The sequence below is a fragment of a genome, unplaced genomic scaffold, assembly GCF_019419815.1.
Source record: "Pyrus x bretschneideri cultivar Hongxiangsu unplaced genomic scaffold, Pyrus_bretschneideri_v1 Contig265, whole genome shotgun sequence".
Lineage (NCBI taxonomy): Eukaryota > Viridiplantae > Streptophyta > Magnoliopsida > Rosales > Rosaceae > Pyrus > Pyrus x bretschneideri.
Window position 1 is genome coordinate 692,942 of NW_025999574.1, and position 21,934 is coordinate 714,875.

Sequence of the window (21,934 nt, forward strand, 5' to 3'; positions counted from 1 at the left end):
TGCTTTTGGCTTCTTTATCTGCTTCCATGAGAAGGCTGTCTGGATTTTGAGGAGCATTTAGGAGAGTTAGTAATGGGGGAAGGAAGCATGGCAATTGCAAAGGAACGCGATGATTTTCTTTACTTGTGCAATTTATGTATGTGTATATTTCTCTTTTGACTTGTAAGGTGACGAGAGAGATACATGGATATACAACGTCTTTATACAAAACGCCTAAAAATCACACAAAAGAGTGGAGCCCTTAGGTTACAGATGAAAGTTACGTATATCTGAATCGGGCGAAAGAAATGAGGACATTGCCTTAACTACATTTTTGGTGCGTTAGAGACAACCCCATATATTTAGGGTTGAACTTATTAAGTTTGGGTAGCAAATTTGAACACTTCTCTTAATCCTTTACAATTCAAATTGATTATTTTAATTTTTTCTGTCGTAGTCATAAAATTAACGAATCACCCAGTACTATGATCTGGTGGTCTTAAGTTCGAATATCGTGAATGGAGAATTCGATACTAAATTAAACTGCCCACTATGTGACTTTACCAAACTCTCTCTCTCTTTAGTGTAAAAATATCGATGTATTAAAAAAAAAAATCTCATTTAATTTACTTTTTAAAATTTCTTGTTTCTTTAATTAGTTCGAGCGTCTTAAACCCTCAGTCCTTGGAAAATGACGCAAACACCCAAAACCCCCCAAACCCATCGTCATCTTTATTCTTCCAATTTAAATTTGCGCGCAGGATATATTCTCTGATTTGCGGAACACAAAAGGGGAGAAAACAGACAGGACACATAGATTCTCTGATTCCTAGGAAATAATGGGTTGTACGACGTTGGACCTCGCCGGAGCTGTTTCTCTCAAACTCAACAACAACACCCACTTCCTCCGCTGCTCTCCGAAGCCCTTCCTCGCCTCTGTGGGGTCCATCCGCTCTCGCCGCCATCCCAGCGGCTCCCCATCCACCCTTCTCACTTTTCGTGTTCACAAATCACCGCCGTCCCTTTCCCTTCGCGCCCAATCTGCCACTGTTGCTCCTGGTACTTCCGGCAAAAAATAAAAACACCCCACTCATATTTTACTTCGTTTGGTTTTTTTTTTTTCTTTCAAATTTTCATGCTTTCTGGTTAATCATATCTGATTTTTGGTGTTTTGTTTTTTATTATTTTTTTAGAAATTAATTCATATGTATTTCTCAGTTTTATTTTTTATTGAAAAAAAAATTAAAATTGCAACTATCATTACTTTAGTGGAATATGGCAATATCTATATAGGGAACGGATCTATGAATGATCGATGAATCTTATTCTAAAAGATTGACGGTTTGAATCGTTGAAATATATTACAGAGTGTGCAAGAAAAAAACTTGCGTCAAAAGTTTGTGTAAAATAGTGATGCCACAGACCCACGCCATACATATATGTGTATGCAATGCATGAAAGTTTAATTATGTTTGTGTGTATATATATTTGGTGTAGATAACTATGTAGGTAAGAATGTATGTGTATAATGATTTAGTGTTGCTTGCTGATGCTACAGTAGAGCGGGTGGTGGTTTTGGTGATTGGGGGCGGGGGAAGGGAACACGCTCTTTGCTACGCATTGAAGCGATCCCCTTCTTGTGATACTGTCTTTTGTGCTCCTGGCAATCCCGGAATTTCCACCTCTGGGGATGCCACTTGTATTTCAGACCTCGACATCTCTGATAGCTCAGCTGTCATTTCATTCTGCCGCAAATGGGGTGTGGGGCTTGTCGTTGTTGGACCGGAGGCCCCTCTTGTTGCTGGTCTCGTAAATGATCTGCTCGAGGTTGGAATCCATGCTTTCGGCCCTTCATCCGAGGCTGCTGCTTTGGAAGGGTCCAAGAACTTTATGAAAAGTTTGTGTGACAAGTATGGAATACCTACTGCTAAGGTTTGTATTACGTTTGATATTATGTTATAAAAGGGTGTTGTTAACTTCAAACATTGCTTGCTTATGATCGTTAGAACTCGAAAATGATAATGAAAAACGATTGGCATTGCCTTTTCAGTTCTTGTGTCGTTATTTTCATAAAAACAAGAGTTAACTAATGAATTGATTAATTGATGCAGTATCAAACGTTTACAGACCCATCTGCTGCAAAACAATATATACAAGACCAAGGGGTGCCTATTGTCGTTAAAGCTGATGGATTGGCTGCTGGGAAAGGAGTTATTGTCGCTATGACTTTGAACGAGGCTTTTGATGCTGTTGACTCAATGCTAGTAAAAGGTTCTTTTGGGTCTGCAGGTTGTCGTGTCATTGTTGAGGAATATCTGGAAGGAGAAGAAGCATCTTTCTTTGCACTGGTGGATGGAGAGAATGCTATTCCTCTGGAATCTGCTCAGGACCATAAACGTGTTGGGGATGGCGATACAGGGCCTAATACTGGTGGAATGGGTGCATACTCACCAGCCCCCATCCTAACTAAAGAACTTGAAGATTTAGTCATGAAATCCATCATTTACCCCACAGTTAAAGGCATGTCAGCCGAGGGCTGCAAGTTTGTTGGGGTTTTGTATGCTGGACTCATGATAGAAAAAAAGTCTGGCTTACCTAAACTGATAGAGTACAATGTACGTTTTGGTGATCCAGAGTGTCAGGTCAGTAAACAGATCATTAGTAGATACCTATATAAATGATTCATTTGTTCATTTTAAATGCGGAGGATTAGGAGTTACTTGAAATCTCACACAGTCGTTGTTTAATGCATCTCATGTTGCTTTTACCATTTGGGAAGTCTTTATCAACAATTTTTTGCTAATTTTACAGCCAACAATTTAGGTTCAGTAGCTGCAAGGTGGCTTTATGTCTGTCTCTCATTCTTTCCAAATCCTTTTCTTTTAATCGAAGGAATGGGTTGCGGAATGAGTTGATGAAAATTTGAATTTATCTTAGTCTACCTATTAGGTTGGTGTGGGAATGGTATTATGGAAGTTTGGAACTTAGGCATGGAAATTGGGTATTTTTTTCCATCTTATTCAGATCGTGTTGCTGTTGAATAACATGTTAACAACAATTTTCGGTGCTTTTTTGGCTTAATGATAAACAGGTTTTAATGGTTCGCTTGGAGTCTGATCTGGCACAAGTTCTACTTGCAGCTTGTAGAGGACAGTTAAGTGAGGTGTCATTGAACTGGTCGACTGGGTCTGCCATGGTGGTGGTAATGGCAAGTAAGGGGTACCCAGGTTCATATGAGAAGGGAAGTGTGATCCGTAACCTTGATGAAGCAGAAGCTGTTGCCCCATCTGTTAAGGTATTTCATGCTGGAACTGCACTGGATTTAGATGGCAATTTCATTGCTGCTGGGGGACGTGTTCTTGGGGTGACCGCCAAGGGAATAGATCTCAAAGAGGCACGCGATCGGGCATATCAAGGGGTTGAAGAAATTAATTGGCCGGGAGGGTTCTACCGCCATGATATTGGCTGGAGAGCCCTTCCTCTTCCTCAGAAACAATTTGTGAGAGGAGGTTAAACATTTGTACTAAAAAAAGAGAATTCAGAGTTTCTATTCAAATTGCAGGTATATGACATTCAGGGCCTTATATGAGAAACGGCTATTCCTCACACTAATTAATTGCTCCTAAACTGGCTATTCGGGGCGGTACAAGAGTAAACGATCTTAACCACTTTGAGTTACATTCGAACTAGTTAATTGCTCCACAAAAGACCTGTTTTTACTTTAAATTCGATTGAAAAAGAAAAAAGAAAGGTAAAGAAGCATTAATAAACACCAGAAACCTCAACTGTTACGCAAAATCAGTCTTTAAGGTTTTACAAAACCAAAAGCACAAACTAGGAGCATAGTTCAAAGCACGCCAAAGGCCTCAACTGTTCTGTTGCATCATTGTTCCGGCCACAAAACCCTGTGTGTCGTGCCCTCAACAACGGCCAGAAAACCTTAAAATTCAAATACCAAAACAAATTCTGATGAGCACTGCAATTTTTACTTCCTACAAGCATACTAGTTTTACAGTTGATGGCACTATTTGTTAAGCTCTTTCATAGCACGATCCTTCTTAGCACGATCCCTTTCTGATTCTTCCGGTTTCTCGTCTGTGTAATGGTAAATCCAACTCTTGAAATGACTAACACCGATTTCCTCCAGGTGGACAGCAGTTTTTATCAAGTACTTGACAAGTCCAAAATCACTTGTGCTACCATCGTACCCTACCATCTCCACAACCTTGAGGTAACGATGGGAGCACTCGGCTCTCTTGAATATTTTTCTTTGACCAGTAAAAGATGAGTGATGCAAGTGCAACACAAGTTTGCGCAAGCAAGGAGACGCCTCAATGAAGGATGTTAATAGATGAAGACGCCAGTAATCTTGATCTGTGACGGCAATTTCCAGTTGCTTGAGACTTGAGAAGATAGGAAAAACATGATCCTCGTCGTAGGGGATTTTATACTGGAGCAGTTTGAGAATCTGTAGCTGAGAACGACAAGATTCAAGTTGGGTGAAGGCAACTTTGAGAAAATCAACTTTAGGGTACCCACCGATGGATACTTCAGCGAGTAGCGGTACATTCTTAGTAATCAAGTTCATCTTAAGTCCATCATAAGTGAATGAAACAAGATTTGCATCACGTATCAGAATGCTTTCGATATTGTCACAACCTCTTATGACCAAGTACTTCAACGGAATTGACAGACCGACAACTCTCAGCTTATGCAAATCTGGAACACGCTATATTGTTAATCGTTCGAGAGCTGGACAGTTAGACAAAAAGTGCTCGAGACCTCCAGCAAGACAAACGTTTTTGAACTTTACAACTCTGAGGAAGTAGAAGCCAACGGCGGAACAAGGTTGTAGACAAGGAACACCACCTAAAAGTTGGCGGGGAGAAAAAGTATAGCATGGTACATGCAGCACAGTACCCTCATACGTCGGAGGAAATTCTTCTAAGAAGTTCAACTCAAGAATTTGAACTCTTTTTTTCATTGCAAATCGAACCCATTTATCAACGGAACTTGAAAAGCTCTCGTTAAGGTTAAAACAAATCCTAAATTGTTCGATACGCATTCCTTGGTGCTGTTCCAAAGTACCATCCACCCACTTGACGTACCTTTCTTTTAGGGTTTCAGGGTCGGTGACGTACCTTTCCCTTTCCAAAGCTTTAGGATCCGCATCGAAATTGAGGGTCCAAGTAGATTTCCATATATTCCTCCATCGCGTAGAAAGGATACGCATAGCTGCTGCCTCCCTTAGCGACAAGAGAGACACTATGCTAACAAGAACTTCATCTGGCAACTCGCTGATTCGGTCTGCCGTCACCACCCCACGCTTTCGTTTCGTCATTTGGAAATTAGAAGCGAAATTAATGTCGAGTAAACAAGAGTGATATGCTGCGCCTTTTAGAATGCTGATGAAAATAATTGGGTTTGATACGCACGCTATTGGAAGTTGGAGGCTATTGGGAGTCTCATCGATACAAATCACTCATTAGTCATAGTCGTCTAGGGTTTAGTTGTTTACCCAGGATACGATGCAAGGCTAGGGTTTAATGCTTTATCCAACATACCTTTTTATGTTGTGTTTAGCCTCCAATTAAGAGCATAAGGATGAGAGTTCAAAACTATTATAATAATTTAGGGGACCAGGGGATTTCAAATACGGATTCCATGACTAGAAACCCAACTCTATCCTAGGATATTGGACCGCATGCAAAGTTTCTAGGATTAAATATGCCCAATTTCATTCATGTTTTGCTCACCACCCCAGTCTGGAAATTTAAACTCAACCAATGCATTGGATTGTTAATAGATACTCATTAAGACTCATTTAGTTTTATTTTACCTTACATTAGCATCACCACTACTAATCTCACCATCACCATCACCATCACTCCAAGAACACAAAATATTTTTATTCACCACCTTTAAGTTGAGGTGGTGCCCATCATCTAGATGTGAGAATTCAATTCATTGGGTTATTAATGGGTACTCGTTAAGATTCGTTTAATTTTGAACTTTGAAAACTACACCGAAACCGAACCGCATCACAAATATTTAAAAAAACATTTTATTAAATATCCAGAAGAGATGAATGTTGTTTCTGGTTAAACCAAACTTTAGCATTCGATCTGCAAAATATAATTGCAAGAGTAAAGCTACAAAACAGTCCAATGAAGTGATCAAGTCAAAGTTTAAAACTTACATTTGGGAAGTAACTACACAATTCTTATCAACTTAATTTGCCGCATAAGATTGGGGAGCAATGTTATTCTCATAGCCAAAGGTGAAGCAGCAATTACTATCCACCTTGTTAGCGTAGTACTCAACAACCTTATCTTAGGTTGTTACATAATTGATTTACTCACTTACGTTGTAATTATCAGATTATGATGGATGTTTTATAATCCCGTTACGACTCTTTGTATATATAACAAATGAAGGAATGAAAGATCGTCACTTCCACAAATATCTCTGCATTAGTTTTCTACGTTTCTTGCTGTAAACCTACAACAGTGTTTCTACATTTGCTGCACTTCTACACACCTAGAAATAGCTTTGCTTATTGAATTCGCGATTTTAAATTTTCTCTTCTAATTCTTCCTTTGATTCTTTGAAACTGCTCAATTGTGAATGTGAATGTTTGATAGTTTACATCCAGGAAATGTTTGACAATGTTTGGAATAAAGTTATAAACTGTATATGTTTTCTTAAAAATACTAATGGTGTTGAGAGGGGGGAGGGGAGAGTGAGAGGAAGATAAAGAGATTTTTTTTTGCATTTTGTATGTAAGTAGTTTGAAACCAAACCGAAACCGTTTGAAACCGCACCAAATCGAACTAAATGATTTAGTTTTATTTCGGTTTTGATTCTAAAACTGCACTGAACCAAACCGTAAAAAAATTCGATTTCACTCAAAACTGTACTAAATCGAACCGCTTCATCCCTATAAGCTGGAGAGCCCTTCCTTTTCCTCGGAGACAATTCGTAAAAAAGGAGTAAAACTGAAAGAAAAAAAAATTGTACCACCCACAGAGAGTAAAAACAAGTCAATCCTGTTTTCTTCGTTTCCGTCAACTTATAAAATAAAATGATAGATAATTTTCCCCCATTGAATCGGTGTATTTTGAAAAAAAAAAAAAAAAAAAAAAAAAAAAGCTGAATTGAGAAAATAGAATCTGTTAAAAGTTTTATTTTTTATTTTTTATTTTTTATATATTATGAGTTTTATGTGTTATTCCTTTCATGTATTTCATCAATTATTATTTTATATATTAGTTGGGCTTTAAAGGATTTTAAGAAAAATTATTATCCTCTGCATTTAGCGAATTTATTATCTTATTACACTAGTATAAGTTGGGACCGGAAAAATTTATTATTTAATCGAAGTGATTATGTAATAAAACATTCATTCGTAGAGGTTTTACTGTAGCACAAAGTGAAAATGACATTTTCGTCAAAATGTCCACTAAAATACAGGGTAAAAATGCATTTTTATATCTACAAGTTCAATTGACATTTTTCCAATTAAAAAATGTTACGTGTACGTGCATATTTTAAAGTAAAACATATCAGCAAGAAATTGCTCATAGCTGCCAATATTCTTAAATCAACTACTTACTTACAAGTAACTCTGTTTTTTTCTCTTTCTAAGTGATTTTTTCAGCTTTGCTTATGCGGGATGTAAACCCAAGCGGGCCAAGCCCAAGGCCTTTAAAACAATAAACGTCAACCAAAAAACTAAAATGAAAATTAATGAAAATAATTTAAAACTTTTGAATTTAAAAATAAATAGTATTAAAATTAATTTTTAATATAAAAATATGATTTTTCCGTTAAAATTAACAGTATCAAAACTTTTCGTTAAAGTGTTCAAAAATAAAACAGAAAAACCTCAACCTAAAGCCCGCCTCTTTCTTCCTCCTCCTCCACTTTCAGACTCCCGGTCTGCATCTTTACACTTATCCAGGTAAAGGTAAACCATACTCTCTCTCTCTCTCTCTCTCTCTCTCTCTCTCTCTCTCTCTCTCTCTCGTAGTGATTTTTGTTACTTTTTCTGCTTTAATTGTTATGGCTTGACAATGTCGGCTGCCTTCAAGTTATGTCTTTTGCTTGCTCTCTAATAAACCCTAAATTTCTGTTTGTTTGTTGGGAAAATACTGAATTTAAAAGAAACTATAGCTCCATTAGACTTGGATTTTTCACCCGTGAGTTTATTTGGGAATTCTTTCGTTCTCTGCAGTCTGCACTCCTGTAAATTTTGTCAATTTCTTGTAATTTTGTTTCTAAAGTCTAGTTCTTGCAATTGGCATATACATTTTTCCCAAATTAAATCATTCAATTTCATTTCAATTGTGATTAGTAACATATTATTGAATTCACAGCAGCGAAATGGGGGCGAAGGCGAAAAAGGCAATGAAAAAACAATTGAGCAAAGCCTCTGCTCAATTATCAGCTTCTTCTCACAAAAATAAAGAAGCTGCTGCTACTGCTTCTACTGCTGCTGATTTCTTGGTAATGCTTAATTTAATCCTAGTTATTTATTTATTTTTCCTTTCTCGTCTGGTTGTGTTATTTATTGTTTTGGTGGTGATTTTATGTCGAAAGCCATTAGAAGGTGGTCCAGCTCGTAAGCTCCCCGAGGAAAAGCCCAAGGAGGATATTGCTACTGTTTTATACATTGGTCGGATACCTCACGGCTTCTATGAGAAGGAAATGGAAGGTGTGCAGTAGAGATTGTCAAATTTGATGTACTTGAATGAACAATGTTTATAATTTGTGCTCAAGGTTATTGCTATGTTTGTAATTTTTTGCCTGTGAAAACTGCTGATTAGATGTTTTTCATAGGATTTTTTGGGCAATTTGGTTCGATTAAGAGATTAAGAATTGCACGTAACAAAAAGGTTAGGCTGCTGGACCACAACCATGTCACTATATATATGTTTTCTGTGATGATTCTAATTGTGTCATTCGTAGCATTTTCTTATCGGATTAGTGTTTAACTAGCATCTGTAGTCTGCCACGAGAACTTTGACTGGTACCACATGCCAGATCGACTGAACAACTGTTTCTGACCATTGAAATTACAGTCTTTCTAAAAGTTTGGTTGATGAGCCATGAACTGGATAAAGTTTTTTTTTTAATGGAATTAAATTGGGCATGTAGCTTTCAAATCTTGATCTGGCAAGTGAACTAATTATTGGGCGGGTTGAAACTCAAATGAGGTTCGCCACTGTGGAAATCTTCAGTTTGATATTAGGGACCGAGGCTGAAAAATAATCATGGAAAAAAGAATTTGATATTTTGGAGTGAAAGTAGTACTCCTAGGGTGATCAGCCTTGATGAAAATCAAGGTAGTGCTCCAAGAGGAATAAAGTTTGAAGAGAGTTTGTAAAAAAATTTGTTTTTCACCTTACAAACTCCAACGGTATCTTATAAAAAATAAAGATACATGTATAGGGTTTAGGGTTAAAACCTTTAAGATAATTTAAGATTAGGAAGATCAAGTGTTTTAAGAAATTAATCCCCTTGAGGATAAAGTGTATCAAGATGTTATATTTACATAGAAAATAATCTCTCTGTATATATATTTAATCTCTACTCCAAATCATTACAATTATCATACCTTGCTCATCGATGGCGTCTCATTTGGAAGGAGTGAAAAAAATATGCATTGACTGATGGCTAGAGGACGTATTTTGTTCCCTGTAACTGAAGATAAATATAGTATTTATCACTCTTGAACGTAATTCCGCAACACCTTCTTACCTTCCGGACTTGTGATTATTTGCAGATTAAAGATCCTCTCGTTCATTTAGTATGCAGTATCATAGTTACAGTAATTATTATGTTTTTCACAGATTTTAACTCATTTTTCCCTTTCATCTTATGTTAAATAGACAGGAAAATCGAAGCATTTTGGCTTCATTGAGTTTGAGGACCCTGAGGTTGTATTCATTTTCTTAGAATTTATTATCTAAAGTCCTGTTCTTCTCTGCAATGTTTCCTTTTTTGTGGTGCTAACACTACCTTCCTTGTTTGCAGGTGGCGAAAGTTGTAGCTGACACTATGCATAACTATTTGTTGTTCGAACACGTGTTGCAAGTCCATCTTATTCCTCCACAGAAAGTTCACCCGAAATTGTAAGTAATTATTTGTTTATCTTTTATGATATGAGAGTTTGGCATCCAAGATATTTTTCTCATAGTAAATCCAAATATGTATTTTGTGGTTAGGCTGTTCAATGGTTCCTTAAAATTGCTATCATACAACTCGTTCATCTGTGTGCTTTGAGTCCCAAGTGGTAATAATTTCACGTTCATTTCTCTGTGTCACTTAAAATTGAGGACAGTGGAAAACCATAGACGGGAATGGAGGGAAAGGATGAAAGAGTTAAGGGGAACTTTTATTGTAGGTAAAGTTCTCATGGTTTAAATTCGATAATTGAAAAATAGATCAGTCATCAAGCTAGAGGAGGGAAAAGGTAGGGCCAGGTATCAGTGGTTGAATTGTACGGTGTTTGTATTGGTAGATTGACTTAACAAGTACATAGATAATAAATCCAATATGACATATACGAACTCTAGTACTACTGGATTAAAGCGACTGTGACATGTATGAAATTCGAGTTGGCTTGTCATTGCCAAAACTAAAAGTGGATGTCTTTTGTAATGGTCTCAATAATTTGAACGTATCTATCAACAACCATGCCAATTTTTCTAGTGGGTGTTTGGTGATGATAAAGCCATGGAGTGATGGTACTAGAAGTTGTTCAATTGGTAGCTGGTCTCTTTAAAATATTGTAGAGTGAAATTTTATTGGTACTCCTACCAAAATATAATTCTAACTTTGAAAAAATGGGTTGGTTTTCCCCTTACTAATCAATTTTATAGCTATAAATGCTCATCATTTGTGTTTTGCTTACTTTTAGATGGAAGGGTTTCAACTACCGAGTCAGACCCGTGAACTGGGTTCACATTGAGCGGAAGAGGCATGACAAGGTAGTCATTGCAGACGTGAAAGCAACCTCTAGCAAGTTTTCTCATTTGACGATACCCAAAAGATCTGCAAGGACTTTCAGTCTTTTAACTTTTTCCTCTTTGGGTGGTGATTTTTCAGGAAAGAACGGTGGAAGAGCTCAAGAAGTTAATGGAGAAGATTATGAAGAGAGATCTGAAGCGTCAAAAGAAAATTGAGGCCGCTGGTATTGATTATAAATGCCCAGAAATTGTAAGAATCTGGTCCTGTTTACGGTTGCATATATTCTTTTCACTATTAGAAGCTTGTTCTTAATTGTTTTTTTTTTTTTTTTTTTTTTTTTTGGTGGTTTTATATTGAAGCGATGTTACTTAAACATTTCATCGTACCTCCATTTTTCAAGGTTGATTTAGTAGTTAAATTGTACATGTATTCGGTTCTTGGCAGGTGGGTGGTAGTGAAGAACCTGCTCCAAAGAAAAGGAAGACCGACCGGAAGAAAGTATGTCATGTTCTTGTTTGTACCATTTTCTGGAAGATAAAACATATGTAGTCATCTCTTCTCATCTCATCTCTTCTATGGCAGGTTGTTTCGAAATGATGAAGCGCTCACGCTCCTCTCTGTCCACCCCTTCTGCTGGGAACAAGTCAGTTATGGATTTCTGGAGAATTTGGGCTTGAGTTTTTTTTATTTTTACGACCCTTTTCATCACTCTTCATGTAATGTAATCGTGCATTGTCTATTGACAAGTGTTTTACTGTCGTTCAGCATTACGTAGTTAGACGTGGTTTTCGGTCACTCATTTGGTATCATAGGAACGGATAATCGGCATACTCGCACGCAAGTGTTGTGACACATTCTACTTACGGCCTTATGGCCAAATGATCGAACCGATCAAGCACTCCCCCAAAGATCATGCATGAACCAAATCGAATTGAATGTGCGTGTGAAGTTTTGTAGTATGTTTCCACGGAAGGCCACGGAAATGGCCTCCGGCCTCCCGGTGGAGTCCCCCTTTCTCTTGTTTACACCATCATTATAGACACCAAATTAACAAGAGGCAACAGAGAGATACCAATAGCACGACGATGAGGATGACAACAGAAGATAGATGCGTCATGGATCGCTAAATTATCTTTTGTGTGTGTTGTGCACTCGAATTCCACGCATATTACCCTGGATCTTTTAGGACAAACTTCTCTCTTTCATTCGCTTCTCCCTAAAAAATCAAATGTTGATCGACTAAATCCTATAGTTTTGACCTCAAATGAAATACCAGAGGAATAATAGTTACATCCTTCGTCACTCTAATGAATATGGGAAGCAAAAGAACAACAATTTCTCGCAAAGGCTACTATAAGATGTTAGTATGAATAACATGTGTTAAGATACAACTGTTAGTGACGACATACATATAAATGCGATACCAGATGCTTGTAATGCATGAAGATACGCTAAATATGGTGTTTTATAGGTCGCAATCTTGAACTCGAATCACAGAAAAGGAAACAAAAAGGAAAGGTTTCAAAATCATCTAGTCATGGAAGCTGTGCACCTCATTCCGAAAGAATCACGAGTTTATCCACCCACAAGATACATGGCCCCTAGAGGTATTTTCGTGCAAGAGCACGAACTTTTGTGTCAAAATGTGATGACGCAATTCGCGAACCAGGCAGGTACAGGGGATTCAGAAGAGTCTGCAAATTCACAAACATCTTATGAGTCAATGATCGGTTCATGTGTTTGTGTTATGAAATGGAAATTGTGTAATGAAACAATTAACAGTGTGAAATGGAAATGGAAACTGTGTAACGAAATAATTAACAGTGTTTAGACACATCTCAAGATTCTGTGAAATAACAAACTAATTTCCTTATTTGGATTCACCAGAAAAGGAAAGACAAAAACTCAGTACTTAGATTTCATGAATCCTAACTTTAAAATCTACCTCAATCCGAACATCTGAAGATGAGGGAGACAGAGAAAAAAAAGGCATAAACATAACTATAACCACCATTAACACCACCAGCCACCGTCATCGCCCCCACCATTTATACCACCATGTCACCACTTTACCACTAGCACCATCACCACTACTAACATAAACTTTATGCAACCGCCGTCACCACCGTCCATTTACAAATAATTGATACCTCCGTACACAACTTTGAATTTCGTAGTTAAATCTCATCATGTAGGTTAGTCAAACAAGAAATGTTACAAATGCTATAACTTATCCCGTGTTTTTAAATGTCATCGATTTGAAATTTTAGCACTCTTAAACTCCCACACCCAAATGCACTATAAGAGATAAGGCTTGGGAAAACTATTTACCCACAGAACCCATGCTTAAGCTTCTCCACCAAGTCACATTGACAGAAATCTTAAAAGTATTTTAAAAGACGAGACTTGTGCTGGAAGGCTCTTAGGTTTGAAGATAGGATACTGGCTACCACCCCAAATTGCATTCAATTTGTTATAAATAGGCAAAAGTTAGATAGATAACATTTGCTAAGAATAAGGACGAAGCGGATGCAAAATATCACACTGTTTTAGTTCGTAACTATAACACAAAAGAACTGCAGATAAAAAAGGAAAAAAGGGATACTGATATTATTGCTTTCAGTTTTTTTTCTCTTTCAATTGTTGTGTATTGATCACCAACGGAATGCTCTATTTATAGAACTACATCCGTGAAGATTTACAGAAAATAAAAAATCACACCCGTGACATTACACTTTTAGAAAAAGCATCACACAACAAACTATTCTCTACTATTCACTACTATTCCCAAGTCTACCTTATTCGTCCACCAATTTTACAACATTCCTCCTTGGATGCTCACATATCAACATTAGTTGCCTTATTAAAACCTTACTTGGAAAAAGTTAATGGGAAAAAAACCATACAACAGCAACAAAGCATTTTCTCACTAAGTAGGGTCGGCTATATGAATCCTAAAACGCCATTGCGCTCGGTTCTGTGTCATGTCCTCCGTTAGATCCAAGTACTCTAAGTCTTTTCTTAGAGTCTTCCAAAATTTTCCTAGGTCTTCCTCTACCCCTTCGACCCTGGACCTCTGTCTCATAGTTGCATCTTCTAACCGAAGCGTCTATAGGCCTCCTTTGCACATATCCAAACCACCATAACCGATTTTCTCTCATCTTTCCTTTAATTTCGACTACTCCTACTTTACTTCGGATATCCTCATTCCTAATCTTATCCTTTCTCGTGTGACCACACATCTAACGGGACATCCTCATCTCCGCTACACTCATTTTATGTACGTGTTGATGCTTCACTATCCAACATTTCGTGCCATACAGCATCGCCTACCTTATTACCTTCTTATAAAATTTTTCCTTGAACTTCAGTGGCATACGACGGTCACACAACACGCCGGATGCACTATTCTATTTCATCCATCTAGTTTGTATTCTATGATTGAGGTCTTCACCTAATTCTCCGTTCTTTTGCAAAATAGATCATAGATAGCAAAAGCAATCGCTCTTTGGTACTTTCATATAACGATCGTCTTAATTTGATTGAGAGCACACCTCATGGTTTGTTAGTCGTTTCAAGCAACTTAAGTCCTTCTGGTATTTTCATATCTATGTCAGTATCTAATTCTCCATATAGTTAAACAGTGATGACATCCATAGGTCACATGTCAAGTTTTTCTGAAACCATCAAACTTAGTAAGTAACGAAATGTAATTGCTTCCATTACAGGAGATTGTCTAATTACCAACTTCCCTTCAGAAAAAGCCTGCAAGGGGTTATCATTTGAAATAGCAATGTGTATGCTCAATAATAGATGTCCATTAGAGTTGGTAATGATTCTACAAATCATAGTGGATCCTGAATGACCCAGACAGTCATGCTAAAGCATATAAATTTTTGAATCAATGAACTTCTGATCCCTAACAGTATGTGCTTCAATTATCTTTATGTATGTACAATACAATCCACTCGATAAACCATTCAACTTCTCCAATATATACTTCTGGGTATCACTAGAGGTAATGCATAGATATTCCATATTTTTTGCACTTTTCGTTTCAGTGTGGTATCCATTTAAATGTATGTCTTTAAAACTCAACAAATTTCGAGTAGATCAAGTAGCATACAACGCATTTTGTATGGACACTATTGTTCCATTTAGTAACATGATCTGAGTTTTCCCTAAGTCTTCAATTATATCTGATTGACGTAATATTGTTGTTAGCATCAAACTTGAGAAATATTTTCAATCTCGAAGTATTGTATGCATGATTACGTTATCTGCAAGACAAACACATCCGCCATTGCTCTTGTTTTGAGAATAACCATCGTTTTTATCTATGCTTTCTGAGTAAGGGAATCACAGTTAAAAACAGTTTAAAGGAAATTGAAATGCCACTTTTATTGAATTGAAATGTGAGCTTTAAACTGCAAGTTCATATTAATAAGAGTACATCAAACATAAATGATTCAATCGGAACGATACACTTCATTCCTTCTTTCCACAATGAAGTCTGCAACATCCAAGTAGGTTGTGTTCAATTACATTGATAAATCGAACACTGGATCACGTATATCCATTGGTTTAGCCTGGTCGAGGAAATTCGTTTTGACACCCTTCTCATGCTTGATATAGGTCAACCAAATGTTTTAAAGCTGAAGCCTGAATTATGCCTTGGAACCTAATTGCGAAATTGGACACCATGATTCTTGATTTTCTCATTCCACCGGCCTCGCTTATGGCCACATCCTCGCTTGTAATTATCGCCACGAAAGGATGTGGTATTCACTTCAAGGGAAACAACATTCATTTCTGGAAATGATGTTGATCCAGTAGGTTGGGACTGATGATTCTTCATCAGAAGCTCATTGTTTTGTTTAGCCACAAGGAGAATATATATCAGCTGGTTGTACTCAGTAAAGCATCGTTCTCTATACTGCTACTGCATAAACACATTGAAGGCATGAAGGGTGCTGAAAATTTTTTCCAGCATATTTTCCTCAGTGAAGATTTCCCCACAGTTTTATATGGAGCTTAATCTTAACATTGCAGAATTATACTCTGTCACCAACTTGAAATTCTGGATTCTTAGGTGAGTCCACTCATAACAAGCACTTGGAAGAATCATCGTTTTTTGGTGATTATATCTATTTCTCAGTGCCTTCTAGAGGGCTAATGGATTTTCAACCGTTAGGTACTCGCTCTTCAGTCCTTCATCAAGGTGATGATGGATAAAGACCATGGCATTCGCCCGATCTTGAGAAGATGCATTGTTCTCCTTGATAGTTTCTCCAAGATTTCCGGCCTCTACCAACATGAAATCCTGGATTCTTAGGTGAAAAGACAAACCCGTGACATTAAAAAGGCACCACACAGCAAACTATTCCCTACTAGTTCCAAATCTACCTTACTTTGTGGGCATTTATTCATCCACCAATTTTACAACACCTTGGAAATAATTTTGTTTGATAATGTACACACTTGTTCTGTTAATCTTTTGACACGTATGTATACAAATTTGCATATTCTTTCAAAGCAGTATTTGCACAATCCTGAGTACTGTTTTTCGTCTAATATGTGTTCCAAGTCCATCTATGACTAGCAAAATTTTCCATTTTATTGGTACAGAAATGCTTAGGAGACTCAAAAAAATGAGACTTTATGTTCTCTCTGCCACTTCACAGTTTAACGTGAATTCTCGTACCAACATATTATAATATGAATTATGTTGTAAAATCGGTGGATAAATGAATGCCCACACAATAAGGTAGACTTGGAAATAGTAGGAAATAGTTTGTTGTGTGGTGTTTTTTCTAAAAGTGCAATGTCACCGGTGTTGTTTGGTTTGTCACGAGTGTGACTTTTCATTTTATGTAAATTTTCACAAATATGGCTCTATAAATAGAGCACTCTGTGGGTGATTAATACACAGCAACCGAAAGAGAAAAAAACTAAAAGTAATAATATCAGTATCTCTCATTTCCTCTTTATCTACAATCCATTTCTGTTATAGTTACGAAACAAAACAGTATAATATTTTGTAATCACTTCGTCCCTGTCTTTAGCAAAGGTTATCTCTCTAACTTTTGCTTATTTATAACACGCTATCAGCACGACTCTCTAACCCTAATGAGTTCTCATCTCCATTCGCTGAAAAATGCTTCCTTCAAGGATTTTCCTGTTCTTCTTCCTCTTCTGCCTCACTTGCTGGATGTATCATCGCGAAGAACATCATGCCTGCTTCTAGTTCTCAATATAACAATTACTTATATCTTTGATTTCATGTTGGTGTAACTCCTGATTATTAACCTAATGTTTATTTATGTTAATTTTACTGTGATCGAAGATGATGTGGTATCATTGCCCATCTTGAACCGCAGATTTAAGTTTACTGCAATTTTAGGTGGTGCGGTACAATCGCTCATCTTATGCTATATTGTTTCAATGAAAGGTACGTTACAATCATTCTCATTAATCATGTAAATCTCGAGCTTGAAATTTCAAGCGTGAAAAATTTGTAAGAACCAGAAGTTCTAACACCATATTCCTCTATAATACATATTATTGCAAATTCTTACACATCTTTTTTTTTTTTTTTTTTAAATGACGAACTTATCAAAGCTTCATTTTGTTGTCTTGAACATTATTGGAAAGAACTACCTTACAGTAGTGGATACCAAGATTCATCTAGAGGTAGAGAATATTGGATAAACCATCAAGAAGGAGAACATTGTATCTTTTCAAAATCGAACGAAGGTCATGATCTTTATCCGTCGCCACCTTGATGAAGGACTGAAGAGCGAGTACCTAACGACTGAATATCCATTAACCCTCTGGAAGGCACTAAGAAATAGATACAATCACCGGAAAACGATGATTCTTCCAATAGCTTGTTATGAGTGGACTCACCTAAGAATCTAAAATTTCAAGTTGGTGGCTAAGTACAGTTCTGCAATGTTCAGAATTAGCTCCTAAATGAAGCTTATATGGGAAACTATCGCTGAGGAAGATATGTTGAAAAGGACTTTCAGCACCTTTCATGCCTCCAACGTGCTCCTGCAGCAGCAATATAAAGAGCCAAACTTTACTGAGTACAACCGGCTGATATATGTGCTTCTTGTGGCTGAACAAAACAATGACCTTCTAATGAAGAATCATTACTCCCGACCCGACCTACTAGATCAGCACCAGTCCCAGAAATGAATGTTGTTTCTCTTGAAGTAAATACCACATCCTCTCATAGCAATAATTACAAACAAGGACATGGGTACAAGCGAGGTCAGTGGAATGAGAAAGGCAAGAATTATGATGTCCAATTTCACAACCAGATTCTAAGGTATAATTCAGGCCCGAACTTCAAGAATGCAAAGCGCCACAAAGGCTTTCCTAGAAATCCTGAAGGAGTTTGCCATAAGTGCAATGGCAATGAACACTGAGCGCGTAACTGTCGTACCCCAAAATATCTAGTGGACCTGTATCAAGTCTCCCTCAAGGAGAAAGTTGTTGAAACCAATTTCATCGACCAGACTAAACTGATAGATATACTTGATCCAATGTTTTGATTTATCAGGGTAATTGAACACAACACACCTGAATGTCTCATATTTCATTGTAGAAAGAGGGAATGAAGTGTATCGGTCCAATTGAATCATTTATGTTTGATGTAGTCTTATTATTATGAACTTGTAGTTTAAAGTTCGCATTTCAATTCAATAAAAGTGGAATTTCAATTTCCTTTGAACTTTCAGAAGAAAAAAAAAGTCCTTGATGAGACACATGTCCCTGAAGAGACGGAAGTACATGAAAGCAAAGAAATCTTCATAAATTATGCATGTACTAACGAATTGTGGGATCAAAATAAAATAATCATCGACAACATGTTTGCATTCGCAATAGCGACTGAAATCATATTAAGCGATGATATGATATTGAGCCCTGTTCTGTTGATGAATGCAAACAGAAAAAAGATTGACCTAAGTGGAAAGATGCAATCCAGGCAAAATTAAATTCCTTAGAAAGGCGAAGTATTTTTGGACCGGCAATCCAAACCCTGCCTGATGTCAATCCCGTGGGTTACAAATAGGTATTCACAAAAACACGCAATGAGAAAAACGAGATTGCAAACACTGTTAATGGTAATACACAAATGAAAACGATGTTATTCATATTTGGACTTAATACAAGGTTGCCAAACGTGTACCTCCATGATGCAGGATTTAGAATGCCCACACACGTGTATATTTTTTCTACATATTTTCCTTTCAGTGATATTGCCAGTGAATTTCTACTCTCTAACTTCTAAGACTATTCACCTATTCATATTTCAATCCCTTGCATTGTTTTGGTTCCCAATGCATTTATAGTTCCAGAGAAACACTGAACTATAAATAGTCTTCAAAAAACAGAGATTCTGAACCATGCATTCTATATGAATCAAATTGATTTGGGTGCCTAGGCACTGTAACTACGTGCTTTCTAATGAGAACTAGCCCTTTTACTAAGCAACAATAATTAAAATTTAGTCATCCAACTTCTACTTTTCCTAATTACAAAACGCATAGCAGAAAATACATAGTTCACCTCGATTCATCTCATGCCATCCCAAGGCTACAAGATTAGAAGTATAGAGTGTAGATGACATAGGGATTCCACAAAGAACACATCAAACATTAAGAATCTGCGGAATTGTAAAAATGAACTTTAAACAAAGGGCTGATGGTATGTAGTGACTTACTTTGATATAAAGCTCATGAACCTCTTGGAAGAAGCTCTTGATTCCATCATCGTTACGAGAGTCATGAAGTAGCATAAGTCGTGTATGTATGCATAGTTAAAGAAAATGTCAAACTGGAAACTGTAAGCTACCTAACAGAGTACAAATAGGCACAAAAAAAAAAAAAGGAGACCTTTCACTCAGCCTTGACAACTATGGCAACAGCAATGAATTTGGAAATTGAAGACAACATAAGTATATATATTTGGCATCGTAGTTATGACATCTGCTGACATTATCACTGTTATAAGTTAAAGATACTTTCTTGATTTAAAAAAACGAAGGAGTTGCCCAAGAACTGGCACAGAAAATAGCACATCATCAATAAACATACAATTCTAAGATAGATGGAGTTGACACAAATATTTGAACTGAAAATATGAAGGATATGACCAGCCGTAACATAGACGGAAACCACCAGATCATTAAAGCGATCGATTGCCTTCAAGTACCTGCACCGAAAATGTCACAAAGGTCAATAATATGCGTAAACGAGTCAAGGAGAGGAGCATAAAGGGTACAGAAAAAAGTTGCTGGCTCACATGGCACTGGTGGTCCAGGCAAGGTCCTGCACAATATCGAGAGCGGCATGTAATATGAACTGATGCAACTGAGCAGCATCTTCCCTCTGTGTCAAAGTGTCAAACCAACACCCATTACCCATCTGAGTACTTAGTCATACAAACACAAATATTCTGATGAATTTACAAATCATTAACTACATTGCCTAGCGCGAATGCATTCCGCTGAACACCCGAGTTTGAATCCCCCTCCCCGCAGTTTAGATTACTTAAATAATCATTAAACAAACATAAGAAATTGAATCATTAAACAAAAATAACAGAAATTGAAGCAAGCATTGTAGATGCAGAGATTGCCAAGAAATGAAGAAATCCACTTTAATTAATTGAAAATTCGATTTAAGGTGATGAGATTTCGAGAGAAATAATTTGATTGATTTTCACGTTGAATCAAGCAATGGAAATCAGAAATTGAAAGGGAAAGAGAGAAAGAACGATACTTTGGCGGCGGATCCGACTTCAGCTTCGTAAATAGGGATGTCGTTTCTGCTGACGATGATGAAACACGCCGTCGTCGCCATCTGATCTCCCTCGCTCTCTCTCTGCTTTTTTTCCAGCGAAATGGCCTCCGACGACGACTGTATGATGAAATGGTTTCTGGTATTTTTGTCAAACACTGTATTCTCCAAATGGCGGGCTGAATAGAATCTGGCTAAAAAGAATGAAAGCCCAATTGGCCCAAGGAGTGTGCACATGTAGCAAGTCCGGCAGAGATGTTTTTAATGTGCCGGAAACACAGAATGATACGTCATAGGTCATTATACAAGTGAAGAAGATTTTTTTTTCAAGTATCCTTCCACTTATATAATGACATGGCGTACGGACCTGCACAAGTAAAGCTAAAGATCATCACCTTTCTTGTTTGTGAGTAGGTGATGTTCCGGCATACTAAAAAACTCACCAATTCCGGAAGCCAAAGTGGAAACAGCACAAATACCATCATGGCAATGTATTTGTGTCATACAAGTTGGTCTCCTGATTCAGCCACCAAAACTACACATGCCACGGCTAGTATTGGGGAACAGTGGCTTTCAACAACATAACAAGCTGCTAGCATTTGGGAAACGTTAACTCATAGGAAGTAACAAATGGGCAAAGGCTAGGATTCAAGCCCATTGTAGCCAACGGACTAAAGCTCGGCGCATTGCTTGCCACGGTGGCGGAACAGATTCCATGGCTGCAGTGGATGTTCCCCCCAGAGGAAGAGGCATTTGCCGAGCATAGGGCAGGACGAGACCGGCTCACTAGGGCAATCATCGAAGAGCACACACAAGCACACAACAAGAGCAGTGGTGCCAAGCAAAACTTTGTGGATGCGTCACTTGTATTGCAAGATAAGTATGACCTTAGTGAGGACACTATTATTGGACTTCTTTGGGTGAGTGGTAATATATGGTATCAGCAAATGATTTCCACACTCTTTTATCCGCTTGTGGCTAGTCTTCCTCTTATATTTAGTCACATGATTAAATAAATCAACGATGAATCAAGGAACAAAAAACAAATTGAGAAGTGAGGAAGGAGAAAATGAGAGTCAAAAGTATAGAATGACCTAATTGTTTCTTTTTTTGCATGACATGATTACAACGGGCATGAACACCACATCCATTCACATGATTGAATAAAT

General features: G+C 37.3%; 4 protein-coding genes across 7 annotated transcripts; 2 read left to right on the plus strand and 2 right to left on the minus strand.

The window, feature by feature from the left end:
• Positions 1-669: 669 nt before the first annotated feature.
• LOC103945003 (phosphoribosylamine--glycine ligase) lies at positions 670-3,560 on the plus strand. 2 transcript variants are annotated; one of them, XM_048587337.1, is made up of 4 exons: positions 670-1,038; positions 1,541-1,911; positions 2,091-2,621; positions 3,071-3,560. In XM_048587337.1, exons 1-4 carry the CDS (start codon positions 819-821, stop codon positions 3,491-3,493), a joined length of 1,545 nt encoding a protein of 514 aa, XP_048443294.1. In that variant the 5' UTR covers positions 670-818; the 3' UTR covers positions 3,494-3,560. The 2 variants fall into 2 exon arrangements, with proteins under 2 accessions (XP_048443294.1, XP_009353784.2); XM_009355509.3 differs by having other exon boundaries at positions 671-1,038; positions 1,538-1,911.
• Positions 3,561-4,003: 443 nt separating this feature from the next.
• On the minus strand, positions 4,004-5,320 carry LOC125478771 (putative F-box/FBD/LRR-repeat protein At4g13965). The gene is made up of 2 exons (XM_048587343.1): positions 5,068-5,320; positions 4,004-4,698 (listed from the first exon to the last, which is right to left on the minus strand). Exons 1-2 carry the CDS (start codon positions 5,318-5,320, stop codon positions 4,004-4,006), a joined length of 948 nt encoding a protein of 315 aa, XP_048443300.1.
• A 2,527-nt stretch (positions 5,321-7,847) lies between these two features.
• On the plus strand, positions 7,848-11,748 carry LOC103944993 (uncharacterized RNA-binding protein C1827.05c). Of its 3 annotated transcripts, none has more exons than XM_009355494.2 (10): positions 7,848-7,948; positions 8,358-8,487; positions 8,581-8,695; positions 8,821-8,876; positions 9,873-9,920; positions 10,018-10,115; positions 10,904-10,973; positions 11,092-11,202; positions 11,398-11,451; positions 11,536-11,748. In XM_009355494.2, exons 2-10 carry the CDS (start codon positions 8,365-8,367, stop codon positions 11,548-11,550), a joined length of 690 nt encoding a protein of 229 aa, XP_009353769.2. In that variant the 5' UTR covers positions 7,848-7,948; positions 8,358-8,364; the 3' UTR covers positions 11,551-11,748. The 3 variants fall into 3 exon arrangements, with proteins under 3 accessions (XP_009353769.2, XP_009353771.2, XP_009353770.2); XM_009355496.2 differs by having other exon boundaries at positions 7,853-7,942; XM_009355495.3 differs by having other exon boundaries at positions 7,866-7,948; positions 8,361-8,487.
• Positions 11,749-12,288: 540 nt separating this feature from the next.
• Positions 12,289-20,905, minus strand: LOC103944994 (trafficking protein particle complex subunit 2). Its single transcript, XM_009355499.3, has 5 exons — positions 20,748-20,905; positions 20,269-20,354; positions 20,117-20,178; positions 19,688-19,773; positions 12,289-12,647 (listed from the first exon to the last, which is right to left on the minus strand). Exons 1-5 carry the CDS (start codon positions 20,826-20,828, stop codon positions 12,555-12,557), a joined length of 408 nt encoding a protein of 135 aa, XP_009353774.1. The 5' UTR covers positions 20,829-20,905; the 3' UTR covers positions 12,289-12,554.
• Positions 20,906-21,934: the final 1,029 nt, after the last annotated feature.

What these genes read in the sequence shown, in the direction of transcription:
- LOC125478771 (XM_048587343.1), bottom strand. Translation starts at nt 5,320, where the DNA reads ATGACGAAACGAAAGCGTGGGGTGGTGACGGCAGACCGAATCAGCGAG. An exon ending in GTACGTCAAGTGGGTGGATG is followed by an intron (nt 4,699 to 5,067) that starts GTACTTTGGAAC and finishes AGCGTGTTCCAG; the next exon opens with ATTTGCATAAGCTGAGAGTT.
- LOC103945003 (XM_009355509.3), top strand. Translation starts at nt 819, where the DNA reads ATGGGTTGTACGACGTTGGACCTCGCCGGAGCTGTTTCTCTCAAACTC. An exon ending in ATCTGCCACTGTTGCTCCTG is followed by an intron (nt 1,039 to 1,537) that starts GTACTTCCGGCA and finishes CTGATGCTACAG; the next exon opens with TAGAGCGGGTGGTGGTTTTG. An exon ending in ATGGAATACCTACTGCTAAG is followed by an intron (nt 1,912 to 2,090) that starts GTTTGTATTACG and finishes TAATTGATGCAG; the next exon opens with TATCAAACGTTTACAGACCC.
- LOC103944993 (XM_009355494.2), top strand. Translation starts at nt 8,365, where the DNA reads ATGGGGGCGAAGGCGAAAAAGGCAATGAAAAAACAATTGAGCAAAGCC. An exon ending in GAATTGCACGTAACAAAAAG is followed by an intron (nt 8,877 to 9,872) that starts GTTAGGCTGCTG and finishes TATGTTAAATAG; the next exon opens with ACAGGAAAATCGAAGCATTT. An exon ending in AGCGGAAGAGGCATGACAAG is followed by an intron (nt 10,974 to 11,091) that starts GTAGTCATTGCA and finishes GTGATTTTTCAG; the next exon opens with GAAAGAACGGTGGAAGAGCT.
- LOC103944994 (XM_009355499.3), bottom strand. Translation starts at nt 20,828, where the DNA reads ATGGCGACGACGGCGTGTTTCATCATCGTCAGCAGAAACGACATCCCT. An exon ending in CGTCTATGTTACGGCTGGTC is followed by an intron (nt 19,774 to 20,116) that starts ATATCCTTCATA and finishes AACTATGCATAC; the next exon opens with ATACACGACTTATGCTACTT. An exon ending in TTCATGAGCTTTATATCAAA is followed by an intron (nt 12,648 to 19,687) that starts GTAAGTCACTAC and finishes GTGAATTTGCAG; the next exon opens with ACTCTTCTGAATCCCCTGTA.